The sequence below is a fragment of the Ammospiza caudacuta genome, chromosome 20, assembly GCF_027887145.1.
Source record: "Ammospiza caudacuta isolate bAmmCau1 chromosome 20, bAmmCau1.pri, whole genome shotgun sequence".
In the NCBI taxonomy this organism is placed as follows: Eukaryota; Metazoa; Chordata; class Aves; order Passeriformes; family Passerellidae; genus Ammospiza; species Ammospiza caudacuta.
This window is the reverse complement of record NC_080612.1, coordinates 9,105,868-9,125,970: the sequence shown is the minus strand read 5'-3', so window position 1 is coordinate 9,125,970 and position 20,103 is coordinate 9,105,868. Positions and strand designations below refer to the sequence as shown.

Sequence of the window (20,103 nt, the reverse complement as noted above, 5' to 3'; positions counted from 1 at the left end):
GCCTCTGTCATGGCAGGGGCACGGTGAGGCCAGACACAAAGGCTCCAGTGTTTTTGGGAAGAGATACAGGGACAGCCAGGCCCACACAGCTTCATTCAGTCACCTACAGCTGGAGGGGACAGCACAGCTCCAGGGTCTCCGGTGGAAAGCACTATGAAAGCAGAGCCGGGAATTCTCCTTGTCAGAGCTGGCTCATGGATCATCCCACTCCCAACCCAACCATCACGACCTGGCACCCATAAAACCTTCTCAGAGTGAGCTCAGCACACGAGCAAAGCTTGTGGTGTCCATGCAGCCAGCATCAGGAGATGAAGGACAGGAGGAAAATTGAAAGGACCATGATGTGATGTGACTGCCAGCAGAGAATCCCAGCTCAGCACAGCCCCTCCCTGCTCAGAGAGAGGCACAGGTGAACCCCAGGTGGGAAAGCACTTGAATGCATCCTGACCATTGAGAAGGACAAGTGTCCAGTATACAGAAGCAGTTTTCACACTGTAAAATCCATGTTACAAATGATCAGAGATGTTCAGAGATGTTCTAAGGGGTGATTTAAAGCCTTCTGTGTGTCCTGGGCTTTTATTCAACCTGAAAGGGTTTTCTGCCTTTCACACAAAATTTTATGACAAAATCAAGTTCTCTGAAAAACTTTTAATGCCCAAACCAGTTCAATAACATGACTGTCAACTGGTCAGTACATGACTAAGCAGTATTCCATAAATAGTAGGTGGTATTCCGTACATTGCAATAAATAATGAGGCAATTACACATTAGTATAAATTGCTTGGCACCAGGGAAACCACCTTTTCCTAGGAGATGTGCTGCACCTGTAGTGATGCCAGCATGTTTCTAATCACCACCAGATGACAACTGCAACATGATCCTGAGCAGTGGAAGACATATACATAAGGATAACAATTAATGATATTTAACTGGGATTATCTGTACTCCACCAGCTTGCCAACCTGTGCAGGCTTTGAGCTTACTCAATATGCCTCCTGTGTTTTGCAAGACTCCACGCTCTGCTGACTTGTTCTGTCATAAATCACAAGGCATTTGCTATCCATCAATAACCATTAACCAACTTGGTTTTTTTAACATAGAAAGACTTACATACTTTCCTCATTCCACTCCCCACAGGCACCACATGATACTAAAAAGTCACAAAAAAACCTCCTAAGCGCATATGTTGATCACAAAACACCAAATCAAATATAAACACCACTTTAAAGTCTATTTTATGGGCAAGCCCCCTGTGAATGACCTTGGAATTGAGCAGTGCAGTGGTTGCCAATGACTGCCAAGCCACAGCCCGAGGCTCCAGAGGCAGGAGCTGCACTGAGGGCTGTGCAAGTCCCCCTGGTGACCTGATTGAGCGGCCCCAGTCTGTGATGGGCTGTGGGACACTCCAGACAGACACGTGCCTCCCACTGCTGCATCCAACACAGCCCTGATTTATGCTGCTGCTTTCAGGGGCTGGAAGCACACACAGCTTCACTGCCTGGCCAGTGCTGCTGGTTTTGAGCAGGGAAGAGAAAAACACCCAGCCCTGAACCTCAGTGGAGGTCACCTCACACTGTGCTCCTCACCTGGGTGCCCAGTCAGAACTTCTCCATTTTCAGTTGTGAGGCATTAACCCATAACAATACACAGAGCTTATAATTCCCCAAGTGCTTTAAAATTACCAGCTATTTAACTCAAATCCTCTAAAACACATAATTAAGTTTAAGCTACAGAACAGGGAAGCAGAGAGAAATGAGACACCTCACCCAAGGTCACAGTAAATCAGGATCAGGACCAGGGTTTGTGCCCTGCTGAGCAGCTTTCCATGCACCACTTGCTGCCAGGGAGCACTCCCTGACTTCCCACCGGTGTCAAAAGCCAAAGTATCACTTTAATGAGATAAAAGTTGACCCCTTGAGATGATCTTTTGGCTTTTTAATCCCATTCTCAACACAACTACAATGTTTCTCACAGAAGCATCAGGATTATTCCTCAGTTTTTTCCACATCATGATCCATTTCTGATCTGAGCTCTCAGCAGCTTCCACAGGGACATCCATAACCAGGAGAAAATGGACTATGGAATAGAGGAAAACATTTCCCAATCCTCCAAGGTGAAGCACACAGGATTGTTGCTCAGAGGTAACATCCAATGTAATTACAGTGTTAGCAGGGTAAGGGGATGTAGGAGACAAACATTTTACCAGTCACAGGGGACACGTGTGACATTATGGAATGAAGATTCAATACATTTATCTGGTTTTACATTTCATGTGCTCTGAGATAACACATATCACTGCAGTAAAGCACCAGCCCTGAATTTACATTTATTTTACTTGACCCTTAATTATACTAACAGTTCAAACACCTGCTTCCCCAGTCCCAGAGCAGAGGAATAATCTCACTTGGGAAGTGACAACATTTGACTACTAAACACCTTTGAAAATGTTCTAATTTCTGCCTTGAATCTATTTTTTAGAACTGGAGTCAATACAAAATTATTTGCCTCTGGCCTTTGTCCCATTTGTGTCCCACAACCTGCCCTTTTCTTAATCCTTCCTTCCATCAACATATTAATAACCCAAAGGTTAATGCCATGGCCTTCTGCTGTTCCACAGTGGAGTTAACAGGGAATGTTCCATTTAGTACCTTATTCCTCAATTTTAATCCATTCATCTCTTAAGCAAACAACAATAAAAACACATTGTTTCCTTCAACATATTCAAAATTCCACATCAGTAATTCACTGTTCCATGGTGGCAGTAGGTACCAAGCCTCCTGCACCATCGATGTAATTTAAGCACTGATCACCCACAAAGCATTTCAGTCATGTAGGACTAAAGCACGGAGACAGATGCAGCTTTGGTGTGATGTTTTGAAACAATGGATACCTTATTTGAATTGCAAGGGCAGGATAACCAACAAGAACTAAAAGAAAGCTATTCATAGCACGCTGCAATGTTCCAGTCATACATTTCAGAAAGGCAAACTGTTGCCTGCAGACAAGTTTGTCCTCTCACGAGGGATGGTAAAGCTCTCTCATTCCAGCTCCTGCTTTTGCAACAGATCAGCAATTTCACTGTCCCATGTCTGTCATCCCTAAATCCTCCTCAGAAAGGACAGTGCAACAAGAGATTACAAAAAGAAATTAAGGACTAACTACTCAAAGCCTCCCTGACAAAGGTGGTTCTGTCATTCTGGAATTCTGTTCTCACATGCCAGGATGGCTTAATAAAATTTCCCATCTGAACAGAACTCCTGAGCCTCAGATAGAACAGGTTCCTTGAGGGAAAGGTCAGTATAAATCAAATGGGCTGGAAATCTTTAGCACCATGGCTAAGTAAAGGGAATATTAACAGCCCACTCTTGTACACCTAATAAAAAGAATTATTAAACCACCCCACACAATTTCACTGTGCTCTAGCACTTGTGGTTTACTTGAAATATGTCCTTCTTATCAATTCTGGCTTTCAGCTCATCCTCTGGCTGTGACTTCAGAGAGCACTTCCTGAGGCTTTGCCAGGATGTGCTGAGGATCCAGAGCAGCACCAGGAACACACAGCAACAGCCAGGCAAGGCAGGCAGGTACCCTGGGAAAGGTCCTGGCACCACTTTCAGTTTCTCAGTAAAACAAACCTGCCTCACAGGAGTATCTTGATTTCACCTCGTTTATGACACCAAACCACAGCTGTCTAGTGCCATTTCAGATGACCTTTAGGTATATTTAAAATACCTTCACTGCACTCTAAGATTTGGCAGCACCTGTAGGAGACTGGTCCCTTGCTCCAGAGGCAGACAGAGTAACTGGGATGTCTGAAGACACCTGGAGTGCCACCAGACATTGAACTGAACAGTCAGACTTTCTTCACAGATTTACAAACCAATGTTAGAAGGCAGATAACAGCAGCTTTTTTGTGCTACATTCAGAATTCCTCCAGCACCCTAGTAATTACCTTTAGCTAATTTCCAGCTACACAATAAATGATTTAACACAATGGATTAATATGGGATTCATGACATCATCAACGTGAATTTAGTCACAGCCAAGTCACAAAAGATGGCATTAGCTTGGAGTCACCAACCACACTCTCGGCTGACTCACTGATAAACCAGCACATGTTACAGGGAGCCTGGACGTGTTCTCTGACTTCTTTTGTCAACTCAGAGTAAAGTTTTAAAGAATCTAATTAACTTGGTGCTCAAAATCCATTTTTCAAAAGCAGATAAGCCACTAAGACCTGAAAGCTTAAGTGAAAGCCCCGGGGACTTGGCAGATCCCTTTCACCCTGTCCCAGCATTGATCCTGAGATTGATACTGAGACTGATTAGGAGCCAGTGAGGGATGTCCTTGGGGAAATGGTGACTGTACAGCACAGAGGAAGGATTGCTGTACACTTGACTCCTTTAAAGTACTTTTTCATTAAAAGGTTTCAGTACACATCTGTTTCATTGAATTGCCCTATTTTTTCCTGCCTTTTCCCCCCTCCTTTGTTTAAAGCAAATTAAACAGTTAAAAAACAACTTCCCTGCTGACCAGAGATCTTCTGATATCTAAATTAACAGGAAACACACTGACACATTTCACAGTGGCATGAGGAAAAGCAAACATTGAGAAGTAGGGCAGATAGAACAGCAGCCTTTACCTGCACTGCTGGGCTACTTCACACAACACCTACAGACAAAATCCCTGCACGTTCTGCCACACTGCTTAACCCCCCATCCCTAAACCTCTGGGAATGGTAGGACAGCTTGGTAACAAATACTGAAGGGATGCACACAAGTAAATCAAGCCATGAGGAAGATTTGAATCTTCTTGGGAGCTGAAATGTGAGTGGGACTGGATGCAAAAGGCTGGAATTTCAAAGAGATGCAGGTGGCAAGAGACATCACCCAGCACTTAGTGATATTTTCAAAACTGCTTGAGCTGATTAGAACTTCATATTTGAGAGTGAAATGGCTGAAACTTCTGCTCCACCACCAGCTTAGGCAAAAGTCAGGATAAAGAATGGCACTATTGTACTGTGCAAAGTATCATGGCTTGATCTGCTTGGTACACAAAGGGAATGAGCTGAAGGGGTTCCATTATTCCATAACAACAGCACTGGATACTACTTTGAATAAATCTCAAAAACTCAGAGGAGCACACCATTTTCCATCTCTTTCAGGGTAGTCCTAGAGAAAGACAGTGCTCTCTGCTACCTGGTCTTTATGCAGCAGCAAACAAAGCAAAGCAAGGCTTGGCCAGTCGTGGCTTTTCCGAATTAATCAGTCTGTTTGCAGAGTGTTAGTCACAGAGCCAACACCTTCACAGGTCAGCACCTCCTTGGGAAGGTTCACTTGTACTCCACCTAGCTTTACAAAAACACAAGGAGATGGCCCCAGAACAACAAATGTGGTTTTGATAATCCAGCACTAATTATATATTGAAGCTTCAGCTCCAATAAGGCCTTTTACTCACTTACCAAATGCAGACTAGGAGTAATTAAAACATTAGCTTTTTTCCTGAATCATTTAATGGCCTGTTGGTCTGTCTGGCCTCCCTGATTGTATTGTCTGTGGAACAGGCACAATATGCAACAGCAGGAAAGAGCTAAAAGGCTTAATGCAAAGATTTTGATCTATGTAATCATGGTGGAGAGTGTAGGAAAGCAACTCAGGTACTGATATTTGAGATGGAGGATAAGAGTAAGACCAAAGAGAAATAAAAATTACAAAGTACTAGGGAACAACAGATGTCTGTACTGAAAAAGCTACACTAGAAAAGAAAAAGCAGCAACAAGCATCTTGATCTGAGTAATTCCTAATTTAAGACTACAGACCCCTGACATTTGAGCTGACTACTTGGTAAAGATTGGCTGATTTTTTTACTTATAAATACTAGTCTAGAGATCTAGAGTGCAAAACGCACCCAAGAAAAAGCACTTTTGGTAATTTAAAGACAAAGTCATGACACAACTACTTGCCAGTGGTTTAAATCTGCAGATCAACTATTGGTAGGACATTCTTTTCAAGGGTGGCCACCAGCAGAGACTCTCCCATGGCAGGAATGTAACCCAATAGTAGAGATGACCTTATAGTTGAACACCACCATTTAGTTCAAATTTTAGCATCTAAACAAGTACTAAGAATCCAGAAAAGGCCCCAGTAAGTTTTATAGTGGTTTTAAAAGAGAAAAATGTCTGCTGCACAATTAAGGAATGATCACACACATTTTATTTTCAGCTTGTTGGATTCACCTGATCAATAGCTCTGTCGTTTTCTCCTTGCAGAGAAAGTCACATTTAATTCTTCCAGAAAAGTGTTAAAATGAAAATAGAAAAAAATCAACTCTACGCAGTATCTGGGGGTTCCAAGCTCAGCACAGCCACAAGAAATGAATTTCAATTTCACTTTGTCACAGCTCAGTTCTATTACAGTGGAAACAAGGTCGCATTCAGAAGGTAAATGAGAGGAGATCTGATCAAAACCCTGTTCACAAAGTCTCATTGTGAATTTCAGCTGACTTTTTCTGCTCTTTATGGGCCTGTTCACAGACAATTCCTCTCTGAATAACAGCAAGAGTAGTTAAAATCTCTTTACCCTGAGAGACTTGCCAGTGTCCAACAAAAGAGTCCCTCTGAACATTTCTGATGCTGTTTACTTGAGTTTCATGAAAGTTTTTAAACTGAAAATGAAAACTCAAGCTTGGATATCCCTGCTTTGAGTAAAAGTGCAGAAGTACAAAAGCAGAGCAGGCTCTACTGTAAGAGGCCACTTTTCCTCCCAAAGATCCATCAGAAAAGTGAATTGGCTGAGCTGAGGGACAGGAACTGCTCTGTGCGTGCCCAGTCTTTGCTGCCACAAACACAAACTTCTCTTTCTGATCTGCTCAAGAGCCAAAGAGCACCCAAGGGGCTCCACTGCTCCATGAGGCTCTGGCACAAAGATAATCATGAGGTGCTGCTGTGCTCACCCCCAAAACGAGGGACACAAACCCCACGGAATTACCAACACTGGTGCAGATCAGAATTGGGGTGGAATCTACCCCTGAGCTGCTTTGGATTTCTGGAGTACCCAGCAACCTGGCATAACAAACACTGAGCCATCCAAAGCAAATGTTCAGGGAAATTCTATATCCTGCACTTGCTGGAATATCCCTATGGTAAACTCAACATTACTTTTTTTGGAACTGTTAATTCCACTGGGCCTGCCAAAAACTTTAGTCACCTCCAAGTTATACCCCTTGCCTAACCCCCACAAAAGAATGAGTAAAACTTTCAATTAATGTGTAGCATTATCTCAAAATTAATCTGGTAAAAGTTACAGAAATAGAGAATTCTCCCTTTTTAAAATGAAGTACCCCTACCTGCTGGTTTTAATGTGAATTTGTAATTTCCACAACCATCATAGCTCATTATTAAAAAAAATACATAATTTTTATATTCCTTAAAGGGGGCTTGACTCTATATACTTCTGACATAAGCACACCAAAATTATTGGGATTTCTGTGTACTATGACACTTCCTGATTTTGTTTGTTCTGGAACATTTCCTGCCTATGCACCTGTAAAAACAAGATAGGATCAGGTATAATCATCTCATATCTACAGCTAAATCAATTTTAAGCCAAACTGTATTCTGGTAGGTTTTTAGACAGCTGTTAAAAAAGAAAATCCATAAATATTAATTTTTCTGTGAAGAGGGACAAAATCACTGGTGTTTCACTGAAACAAAGGATTTTTTGTTTGATATGGTTGGTAAGTCTGGAGTTTCCTTTGTTTTCCTACCTGTTAGATCTGAGGCTTCTGCTTTCCAGAAGGCTTTTATAACAAATGCTGTGGGGAACATCCTTGGAGTTAATAACACATCCCCCAGAATGTGCTGTTCAGAAAAAGCAGGGATTTGCTTGAAGTTAAAGCAGAGAAATAATTTTTCAACTTCTATGGCTGTACTAGGAATATTCCTGAGATAAATGACCATTGGCTACACTAAGAATCCCAGGGTTTTCCTTGATTCTAGCTTGCAGACAAGGAGATGATTCTCCTCAGCCCAGAAAGCAGCTTCCAGCTAATCTAGCCCAGAAGTCCTTCACTCAGCCATTGCTGGGTTAACATGGTGATAAAACAGCTGTTCTTCCACTTCTGGAAAATACAATTATAATGGATAAAATACCAGTGCTGAGTGTTTTGAGAAGTACAGGAAATTAAAAACCAAACAAAACTAACCAACCCTAAATCCAACCATACCAACTCACTTAGCAGTGGCTGTCAGTACTTGTGCTCCTCCATGCACAGTGGTTGTCACAACTGAATGTGATCTGTGGCTCCAGTTAATGAAGGACTGTTCTAAAACCTCCTGGTCCAAGAATCCAGCTGGAGGGAACAGTGAGAACCCTGCTCCTGCTCCTTCCAGACAAGTCAGGTGCTGTGGATAACTCTAAGCATCAAAATCTGATATTTCCCCACAAGCACAAAGGATAACCAAACATTGTAAGAGGGGAAATGTTTAATATCCAACACTTTCACAATTAGCAGGTAATTTACTCAACCTGTTTAATTGTTCAGGAGACCATGCTATGGACTGAACCTGGAACTGACAGAGATACCTGCATGGGGCTTCATCACACTTCTATTTCTTTGTAAAGAATGCTCTAATTCCTTGTCCTTCCCATTGAGCAGAGCCATCACAGAGGAAAAGAAGCTGAAAATGCCTCTCCAAGCACTGGTGTGGGGTGGTCTGGGTCAGGAATCCATGATCCCAACCCTCTAGCTCAGGAATGCTGCCCCACACTTGGCCAAAAGAACTTCTGTCCTCATGAATTCCCAAATCCTGCTAATCCAGAAAGACAGGGGAAAGGGATCACAAATGGAAACATGAAAGGAGGCTTCTCTTCCTTCCCTGAAAGGGCAGAACTTGAAAGCTAGAAGCTTATTTTTTAAAATTGTTTGCTTAATGCTTAATAACCAGTTCGCATTGCACTGGTGTTACAACTGCCTTTTGTTTACTGAAACGTGATGGCCACATAATAAACCCAGTTTTATTGTCATTTCCAGCTTGCTTCTGTGAGGGGGTGGGGAAAGGACTCCAGTTTAGTCTCCACAGCTCATCCAGAGCTTTAGCTCAGCCCAGCACAGAGCTAAGAACAGCCAATACTGGGAGCTGGGCTGAAATCATCAGAACTATCAACACAGGATGAGACACATCAGGAAAAGAAATGAGACACAAGGGGAGAGGAGAAAGCTCATAACATAATGAGATATTTATCTATAAAACATTGCCCACTTCAAAGCAGGAAGAGCTTGAACTCCTTGGTTTAAAAAAAGAGAGCTTTTAATTAAAAGATCAGTCAAAGATTTTCCACAGTCAAGCAGCCTCAAAGAAACTATGTGTGGAGGAGGCTGAGAGTAATTCTTAACATGATTACTCCATTCTTCAAACTCAACAAGGTTTTATGAAAGCATTTCTCAAGACCTAGAAGATAAGGATTGTGGAAATATAGTCAGCCTCTCAAAGAGAGGCTCTTCCCTTCTGACACCTCCATCCTGATCAGCTTTTGCCCTGAAAAGCCTTGAAAAACATATTTAGAGCTCTCTGCCTCTCACCTTGCGGCAAAATAAATTGTAATCCTAGGATCCATGGCTTTGGGTTAAGCAAAGTTACTGCCATGGACTTGAGGAGGCCTGGCTTGAAATATTTCTGTGCATTGCTCTAGTCAGCTAAAAACTGAGGCTGTATGAGCACGCAGCCCTCCATTAGACAGAGGACTAAAAGCCTTTGAAGGTTTAAATGAATTGCACCACTTTTCTGGAACACTCTTTCCATCCAAGGAATGTTTCCAAACTGGGATGGACATGACACCACCACCTTATCCCCTCCCAGCATTACAGCTGACACCACAGGCTCTGGGGAACAAGACTTTGAACCACTTCCCTTTGGTCAAAGAATTTCAAATTCTTTTTCTTTTCTGAAAAAAAACACCCCAGAATTTTGACAATTTAGCCTTAAATAAGAAAAAAAAAATGCAAGGTTTTCTACAGGCTGCAATTTAGCAACTATTGCACATTCTTGCAGAGACAACAGCAGGGCTATTGCACTCTGAGGGAGCTTTCCCAGCAGAGAATTACCAGTCCTGGAATGACTCCTATTCATGGAACCTCATCCCCTCTTACCAACTGTTAATTATGACTAATGAACCTCATGCTGAGGTGGTTCTGTTCTGCACAAGCACAGGGCATTACCTCTGTTTTATTTCAGGAATCATAAGCATTTTTGTCTATGAGAATAAGTATTCAGTTATACTTTTGAAGGTCTTTCCTGTATTGCAGAGAACACAGTTCCTGCCAACAAATTTATCATTATCCACACCCTTGTGGAAACAACTCCTATAAAAGGGATTATATGAACATAATTATTTGGTATCACAAGGATTTCTACATCTTCAGTATAAATGCTGCAATGGCAAAATGCAGAAGACCTTTAGGGTGTGAAAAATACAGAAGAATATCCTCCAGATGCAGGGAAGAAGCCACCTTTGCATTCTACATATTTCAGACTAATTAAAACAGATTTCTATCCTGAATACAGGATGGGATTTCTTAATTCAGTTGGGGAAGAAATAAAAGTCATCCAACATAAGTAAAATGTGTCAGAGGATTAACTGCACCCTGCCCCTAAAGCCACTTTCATTCCATACATTAATAAATATGATTTCATTGAGGTTGCTGGTAAAATTCTTATTGCCTGAGTAGCAATGATTTTTAACACTTAGCACCAAAGCATCCATCAGGGTAGGAATGTGAGAGGAACACAACTCTGCTCATGGGATGTGGACATATTTGCTTTGCTCCTAACATTTTTCCTAAGCAACTGAATAAATTTCAACCAAGATACAAAACCTACAGAGCTGGTGACAAATGAAAAATATTTGTCCTTGTTTCAGCCAACACATCCCTTACACATGCTCATGCTCCCTGAAAACTCAAGTTAGCCCTTTGCTTTCCCAAGAGTGCATTTTTCCAGTGATGAATATGAAATTTGCCTGTAAGAACTTCAAATGTAAATTTTGCTGCTGATAAAAATGCAGAGCTTGTTAGCTGTGTGCTCCAGAGCCTGATGAGAAGGGCAGGAAGCTGCAGCTCTGATGTAATTTATAGCCTGAGAGAACCAACCCATGACCACACAGCACACAAGGGCAGAGTGCTCTGCCTCAGAACATGCAATCCATACCTATTGATGCTTGTGGAAAAACAATTCATGAAATATAATAGATGGAACATTCCAAAGAGATCTGTGAACACAAGCCTGCTTTGGATTACAAGAAGAAAAACGTTGATGCATGGAAAATCTAACAGCATCTATTACCATCATCATAGATCTCAGTTTTAGATCATCTTCAATCATCATGCTCAAATTGCTTGGAGATGGGAAAGTAATAGAAAATAATGAAAATATCAATATTTGTCTTTCTTCTACTGTCAGTCTGCAAGAATCACAGCAAAATCAAATTAAGTTCTCCTCAAGCAGTGCAGTACAAACAAAATCAGAGAAGTACTCTTGCCTCAGTTTTAGAATCTCATGTTGTTTTGAAAGCTACATTCCCTGTGGAAATCAGATTTTATGAAGAGTAAATTAGTAAAATTGGGGAGGAATTGAAAAGAGAAAAAAATAAGACAGATTACTTTGCTGAAATACTGGTAGAAGGGCCAGAACACAGGACCGCTTCCAAATAAACTCCTCAGTACCTCCAGGGCTCTGGCAGCTCTCAGTGGGAACAACAAGGGGCAATACATGCTCAGGTTTCTTTGGCCAGCTTTACAACTTCAAGATCTTGAGGAGCCAAACATATCCCAAAGAAAAAGAAGTAAACTTCTCTTTCTCCAAGGCCAGCATTATTCCCTTCTCCTTCCACCCTTTTCCCTCTTTCAAGTAATTTAATGCTGTGTCAGAGCCACAACCATCCCCTGGCTGTTCCCTTGTCACTCGGCAGCTGTCAAGCACGTTAACTAAACTAATGAAACAATCATCACGAAAATTAGCTTTTACATTTATTATCATGTTAGATCTATCACTGGTAGGTCCTAAACCACCACCAGCACTGGGGCAAAAACACAATGCAGAGCTCTGGACCTACAGGACAAGTTCTTGCTGACCAGCTCATTCAACAGGATTCCCAGAAACTCCCTCCTTTATCCAAAAATGGCTTTGTTTTGCCGATGGAAATTAATCTGACACAAAATGCATAAACCACATCCTGCTGCCTGCCATGCCCTAAAAGTTCTTCTTCTAAAAGTTGTCATCCTGCCCATGGAGAAAGCACTCCCACTCAGACATCCTCCCAGCCAGGGCAGAAAACTGCTGGGAAGGCCCTGTGGTGTAGGAGAGCTTATTGATGATCTTTTGCACTAATTTAGTTCTCATTAGCCCTCCAACCTGGAATCAGGGGACCTCAAATTATCACTGAGCAGTGCCTCAGATAATTCCAGAGGTAAGTTACTCACACTAATGACTAAATAAATTCCTCTAGGAGGTCACTCCAGACTGTGACAGTGGTTGTTCCCATTTCACTGCTCTGGGAGCAGAGGGGACACTGCCACTGACTGATGTGTCTGTCAGTCCTCCTGAAATGATTTCATCATGTCAGCCCTGTCAAGTCACCTCACGAGACCCATCAACAGAGCTGGCCCTCACTGGCCTTGAAGAAAAAGCTTAAGTCAAGTAAAAATTACTCTCCAGGGAGAAATAAAGTTCTTCAATACCAGTTTAATCAGCAGTGTGTTACTACTCTGAAAAATGAGAGCATTTGTAAACCCCCCATGCAAGAATGACTTGTGGGAGGAAGAGGTGACTAAGGAATTAAACTATCCAGTGGAGAGCAAATTGTGGTTTGTTGGCTCCACTGGGAACAAAAGGTCTGTGGCTGGCTGCCCGAGCTGCAAGAGGACATGACTTGCAGTCGGTATTTCCATGAAAGCTGTTATGTGATTCATCAGCTTTGCTGGCCCCTCTCCCCTCCCTCCCTTCCCCCCACACCATCATTAAACTCATCTGGTCTCTCGAGCTCTTGCTTGGCAGAAATGGTGTCCTGACATCCAGCAGAGTTAAAATGAACGGCTCCCATGTTTGGGAGAAAAAGGAGGGAGACTAAAGAGAGCACCCAGGAAAGATCTGACTACACACCCTGAAAACAAGGAACAGAAATGACAAGAACATGTATTCCTACAAAAGCGTTTATCTTGAAAGTCTCCTGTGTTTTACACTGAAAAATCCCTTCCTCAAACTCAAATGAAGCCAGCCCTGGGCCAGGACAAAACAGACAAAAGAAAACAGATCAATACTGACTCAGTGCACGCACTGACACTTGATATTCTCATCCAAGCCATGTAAGCATGTTTTACAAATAAACACAATCCCAAAAAAAGCCTAACCCTTGGATAACCCCACCCATCACCTTGTTCCAACAGGAGAAGTTAACATTTCCCATTCAAGCGATTCTTTCAGGAAAGCTTTTGTGGGTATTGAGTCATTTTTTTCCACCTCTTCCCCAAGATATTCATCATCCATCACCTGCAGATGTTTGGAGGATAAACAACCCCCCCATCACCGTGTCAACCAGTGTCAAAGAACATCAGTGCTCCTGTTCAGAAATAACAGGAGGCCTCCCTGTTTCCAAGGCAAACTATGTTTGAAAGGCTTTCTCCCAATAAATACTGTGCACTGGATAATTCTGGATTCTTCCATAGCTCCCAGGAAATGTTCCAGCTATTCCACAGGTGCTCTGGCCTCTGTTTGTATACACTGTTTCCTTTAGCTTGGGCAGTCAGTTTCAAAAGCAGAAAACCGATTCTGCTGACAAACTGCTGCAATATTCACTCGCCTTTCACATAATTTTCTGTATTACTTTAGAGGTGTTTTCGTTCTAAAACCTCCGCTGGTTTTAAAAATATGAATATTCAGAGTACTGGGGAAGCCAGTGACTTGCAAGGAGCAGAGTTTTGGCAAAGAAGTGATGCAAACTTGGGTCACTCACCACAAAGTTCTCACAAATGATTGTAAAGCTGTTTAAAGTAAGTTTTAAATTAGAAGCTAGGAAAAGCCTATAGAATTTAATGTTATTACAAGCAATCCTCTCAAATCCTTGTTAGACACTGTTAGGAAGATGGGGATTAATTTGAGATGATACTGGGCTGTTAGGGTCTTGTCTTCTGTTCCAAACATTCCCATCAGACACCAGCAGTGGATTTTATTTCCTGTCTTCTCCTCACCACAGTCCTTTGCCCTGTCAGTCCCAGTTCTTTGATTTTCCTGTACTAATGTGTTAACCTTCAACTGCTCAGCTTGGAGGCAATAATTTCCTTCCTGTTCCTGGACAGCACTGAGCAGCCCACCCACAATTTACACTTAATCGGAAAACCCATTAAAGTTCATAATACTCTTGTAAATATATGAAAATCAGTATTTTACTTGAAATGATAACCTATATCATAACAGGATCAGATTTTTAAAGGCTTCGGTGCCCACTGACACCAAGAGGAGGAACAGAGCTGCCCCCAGCACCCCAAGATGGTAAGTTTGGGGTGAAAGACTTAGAGATGAGCCATAAGATGTCCATAAAGTTTCCTAAGAAGGTAGAAAAGGTAACCCTGAATGTCATGCTCAGGGAACAGTCAAATGGGTTGTCTGTCACTAAAGCTGGCTCATGAGCTAGATCTATAAAAGCAACTCATTCCTGGGGTTTAGGCTGGTTTTTCCAAACACAAGCTTAAAAATACCACAGTTGTTCAAGGAGTTGGTGCTCCTGAATGAGAGCTAAGTTCACTCAAGCAGAAACAGAGCTCAGAGATACTACGAGTATCACTTTCTGATGTGAGAAGCAGGTTTTTGCATCCAGCTGTCAAAAACACAAACTCTGAGCTCCAAAGCCAGAGCTCTCACACACAATAAGGACTATGCTGTCAGATTTTTTTCTTTTTGTCAGCAGGAATGTTCCTCTTTCATGGTTAAACATTGGCGTTGTGAACACATAGTTCAAGACAAAACACTGGTTTTCAGCTTTACTCATACCTTATGTACAGTGAGGACTTTCAAACAAGACCTAGTACAGCCTACACTTAAAAACTGAGAACAGTTTAAAAACTGCTTAGGTGCAACACAAGCATAACTCTTTCCTCTTCAATAAAAAAATAAATCAAGAGAAAACAAAGGATGAAAGAGATTTTTCAAACCCACAAGGGGTCTGCACACTCATTTATCATCTGTGTTAACAGCAATAAGCTGTTCAAAATGGCCCTGCAAAATCAGAGTCCGTTTGCTCCAACTGATCAGAAGTCAGCAGTGTGTCTCCCCGGGCCATTATCCAGCTCTCCCTTAGTTTATTATCAGTACAACCCCTCTTAAATCACACTTTTAGCTCCAGCAAAACTTCGCTGGCTGGCAGCGGCCAGAGGATTTCAGGGGCTGGGGATGTCGGCAGCCACATTCTCCAGCCTAAAGTTTAACTTTCCCTTAGGGCAGCATTTCTTCTGGTGACTGGGTACTGGCAGCTTTTGTGTTCTTCATTAGCCCGGTGATTAACATAGTGCTAGAGAGTTCTCACTACACCTCGCTGCTGTTCCAGCACTCGCTGGCAGATCGGTCGTGAGATCCCCGAGCAGCAATGCAGCCCTGGCTGACAATTCCAGAGATCAGGTACATTTGTACTTGCTCTTAGAACAATACCTACGTATCGACCCGAAGTCATAGAAACCCCTGCTCAAGCAATAAATACTTTACTGGGATTTTGTGAATGAAATTCCCATGGCAACAGCAAGAAACAGAGTGCCAGGAAATACAACTGATTGTGGTTTTATGTGTGTTAGAGGGTTCTAAATTCGGAAAGAAACTGAGAAATAAGCAGTAGAAAATAGTGGACCTACGGGTTTTCCACCTCACTCAGCATTTGAGAAACAAGCAAAATAAATCAGAAGGCGAGCGAAGCAGCTCTACGGCATCAGGAACAAATTAGCAGCGGTGCTGGTGTACGGTGCAGACATTTGGCACACGGGAATGCGATCTACCTGATACCAGCTCTCAGCTTTCTATGAAATCTGCTCCTGATTAACATGCAGAGCACTACACTTCTGAAAGGACAATGGTGGGAGACCTTCCACAAAGGCATCATTTTAAATTCTAAGGCCTGGAAAATTTCAGGCCTCAGGCCACGAACAATGGTGAAGGCTAACACAGCCAAGCTGCAGATCCTGACAAGTTCTATGCACATCACTACATTGGCTTTGGAACTTTTTAGCTGCATCATGCAGACCATGCCAAGAAAAAGAAAAAAATCTGTCAGCGAACACGGTCCCACCCTTGCAGGCATTCGGCTCTAAAGGATTCCTTTGAGAAGAGCTCCCGTGAGGACGGTGCTGGGATCTCAGGTACGGAAGGGCAATAAAGCGCATTTACAAGGCAAACATCAGCAGTGTCCCCGGCAGGTTGGAAGCCACCGGCATTCCCTGTGACAACAGCCCCGAGCCGCCTCAGCCCCGAGAACAAAACGCCATCCCCGCGGTGCCGCCGCCCCGCCGCTCGCACACACCTTGCTCGTGCTCCTCCGCCCTGCCCGGCTGGTTCCCCATCTCCTCCGGCCGCCCGGCTCCTCCGGAGCCCCCTCAGGCCGCCGCAGCCCCGCTCATGCCCGGTGCGGGCGCGGAGCCGCCTCTGGCCGTGCCCGGCTCGGGCAGCCCCGGCGGGGAGCGCGTCCCGAGCTGCTGCTGGCGGCCGAGCCGCGCTGCGGCCCCGCCGAGGCGGCTGCGGCGCCGCCTCCTCCCTCAGCCGGCCCCGCTCCGGGCCGGGCTGGGCGGCAGCGAGCGGGGCAGCGCCGGGGGACACCCAGCGGCGGCCGCGGGAGCTGCAGCTCCGGCCGGGCCGCGGCTCCGGGAGGGAGCGACGCCCCAGCACCGCCTCGATGCTCCCCCAGCACTGCCTGGAGCGGAGCCTCCCTGTCCTGGATCAGCCGTGGCGGAAAGGGGAACACCATGGAGCCCGTCCCGTATCGATATTTCTGAGCGAAACGCGGCTGCAGGTGAAGGAGGGCAGAAGGACCCTCAGCAGAGACCTGAGGAGACAAATGTCTCCAAAGCAAAGCCAACATTAATTTTTAGCCAGTTCCATCATGCTTAGCATGGAGCAAACAGACCCTGCTCACAGATCTAACTACACTGCTGAGCACAGCACTGACATGTCTGGGCAAGGGCAGCTCCAAACTGTCATAAAAATGAGGGGACCCAATTTCAGAGATGCTCAGCGTCTTGTGAAAACATAGATACCCAAGGGATGCTGAAATGGAGACTGGGCTCCTATGAAAACCTGACTGTGGTTGTGAGCATGAGCCCTTTCTGACAAGTGCCATCCATCAGATCTGCTCTGATATCCTCTGGGGCTATTCCTGGGTCAGCCAAACACCCTCAGCTGCTCTCAGCCTCCACTGGTGCTGAGAACAGCACAGCAGGCTCACATCCCTATTATATTAAACAATATACAGCGTTCAATGAATACTGTTGAAATCTATTTCTCTTTATTGATGTAAGGATGTGGTATTTTATTGTATAAGTCTATTACAGTGATTTCCAAATTTCCTTTTAATTTCCCAATAAAACAACAATCAAACCTGACAGCCACTAGCACATCTAGACTTGCAGCCACAAACTGGAGCAGATTTCACACCACATCTCTATCATCAATAATTTTGCCTGTGACTGGCACTGCAGGAGCAGCTGCATAGGACAGGCCCACCCAGAGGCTCACCAACAGCACATCTTTCCAAAAAATCAAGATGCTCCACACTCATGGAACCTGATGTACATGGGAAACAAGGATCCTGAATGACTCCAGTGATCAGTTTCCATTACGTGGATAATTAACAGAATCCTCTTGAGTGTTGGTTTCAACAAGAGGGTTAAAAACAAATTCAGAAATAATAAACTAGTGTGTCTCCTAGGCTCAAAACAGCCTGAAAAATAAAACATGGAGAATTAATCTATCCAGCTGTGAATCCATCACTTCAGATAAAGTATCTGGAGACCATTCAATATAATAGAAGCAGAATTTTGCTAATATTTCAGTACAATAGGATGAGTTCATTGTCAGTCTTCAGCTTTCCATTGTTCTTCCTCTGACACTTTATAGATGAAGTGAAAAGTTTTCATACAGCTGTCTTTATCTGGATGACATTAAACAACTCCTGTCTACTTCTGTCTCGTGACATGTCAAACACAAAACGCTTTGTTTAATGAATAAGCCATCAAAAAGGAATCAGTGACAGTACATTCTTTCTCTAAAAGTCATCTTATGATCTCTTAAGTCTGGTATCTTACTGTGGTGGGTACTCAGCCTGCCCTTTCCAAGGTACAGATGCAATCTTCCTCCAAATGCAGTTAGAATGTATCTCCCACAGAGATTTTCTTCCACTATAGACTACAGTGTGACTTCTGCTTTCCTTCAACAGGACTCACCTGAGGGGCTGCATGAGCTGTGAGAGTCTGTTGGCGTGATAAATCCTGAAGCTGAGCATTTATTACTTCATCACCTGCTTTCTATTTCTGTAATCACAAAAGGGAATAGCGTAACAAGGTCCCAGTGCAGCGTTGGTGCAAGCCTGGAGCAATTATAAAATGTAATCACTGACTCAGAGCACACACACCTGAAATCTGAGCGCTGGAGGAGAGTCAGGACTGGAAGAACCAATCTGTTCTTTTTGACAGTGGCACGAAATATAAATCAGAACATTCTAACACCATGATAAGGAGAATGATGTCAGGCCAAAGACTTCTAGCCTAGTCCAAAATGAAAGGTAAAGCACAAATTTTTAAATACAGCTACAGCCTGAGCAGGAGGTGTAGATAGGAGATTACTGCTTATGGAGCTTGCAGCTCAAGCTGAGGAAAAAGGAGTAGCAGCAAGCATGAGATGGGGACCAGGTAACAAATCACAACAGATGCATCTTTAGGCAACTATTTGTTATCTGAACATTTTGCATTACTTTCCCTTCCTCTTCAGTAATAAAGGTACAAAAACAAATGAATGCATTTCAACTCTACAAAGTCTCTTCCTAAGCATGAAGCTTGACTCATCCCCTTGCTCTTTGTAGAAATGCCAATAAAACTTCACAAACACTCCTTTCCTATATAGTGAGAAGGGAGTTAATTACTGAAGGTGTGATGTACATAATTCTTTCCACTCCCTAGTCAAATGACAGGACTTGCTTGCCAGGCGTAACTTTCTTTGCATCCTACTCACAACACAGCAAATGAACGAGTGGAATTTCTGTTCAAATTGTAATCCATGCTCATGAGAACGAGTGTGAAGGTGCCACCAAATCTCAGATTTGCAGTGGCCAGGTAGGTGACAGTCTCTCCAGAAGGCTGAATTCTAAGTTGCAGATATTAAACTGAATGGGCCCTAAGTGTGGACATCAGAACCATCAGAGTTCACACTATTACACTCTTCTCTTCCATTAATGCTGAAGATTTTACGAGCACCGAGTACATAAGTAGCAGGGAAATAATTCTTCAGAATCTGTGCATCATTCCCAATAGTGGACCTCAAAGGATTAGAAATATAACATCTAGAGCTGAACTCCAGATGAACAAAAGCTTTTTCTAACCATGCTAGAAACAATTTTTTTGTAACGAAGATACTTGGTGAGGTCACAGTTCATGGCACAGAAGCACAGACTTCCAGGAACCCATCTGAGATGGAGCTGTCAATCCCTCCCCTCTTGTTCTACACTACTAAAATCTAATATAATCCAAAAGCTGCTGAAAAAAAAAAAACAGTGGAAAAAAAATACTACAAGGAATGCCAAGCCCTCCCCTGATCTGCATACTTGTCAGACCAGGCCAGCTTTGCGTTCCTTTCCTTCTCCCTCCCATTCTTTAAGTGCAAACACAATGGCCCTGTGCCAAGGCATTCTGGCTGCAAGAGATTTAGGCCCAGAGAATTTGTGTTAAGGATCATTTCTCTTCAAACCAGCTGAAGGAAAGCTGATAATTAACCCAGGGCAGGTAGTCAGAGCAGGGTTGTGTTGACTTTGCTGAACAACTTCAGTAAAGAAGCCTGGAAAGAAATGAAAACAAGCTGGGAGATTCGAG

The 20,103-nt window shown here is 43.3% G+C and overlaps 1 protein-coding gene across 4 annotated transcripts in view; it reads right to left on the bottom strand.

The window, feature by feature from the left end:
- SPECC1 (sperm antigen with calponin homology and coiled-coil domains 1) overlaps positions 1-20,103 on the bottom strand; it is a 64,250-nt gene that overhangs the window by 35,506 nt on the left and 8,641 nt on the right. The window contains exon 1 of one of the 4 annotated variants that reach the window (XM_058817588.1): positions 16,551-16,776. The exons of the other annotated variants lie outside the window; for them this stretch is intronic. Within the exon in view, the coding sequence (XP_058673571.1) occupies positions 16,551-16,590 (40 nt within the window). The 5' untranslated portion in view covers positions 16,591-16,776. Of the gene's footprint in view, positions 1-16,550; positions 16,777-20,103 lie in introns of those variants that run through there. 4 annotated transcript variants of the gene reach the window in all.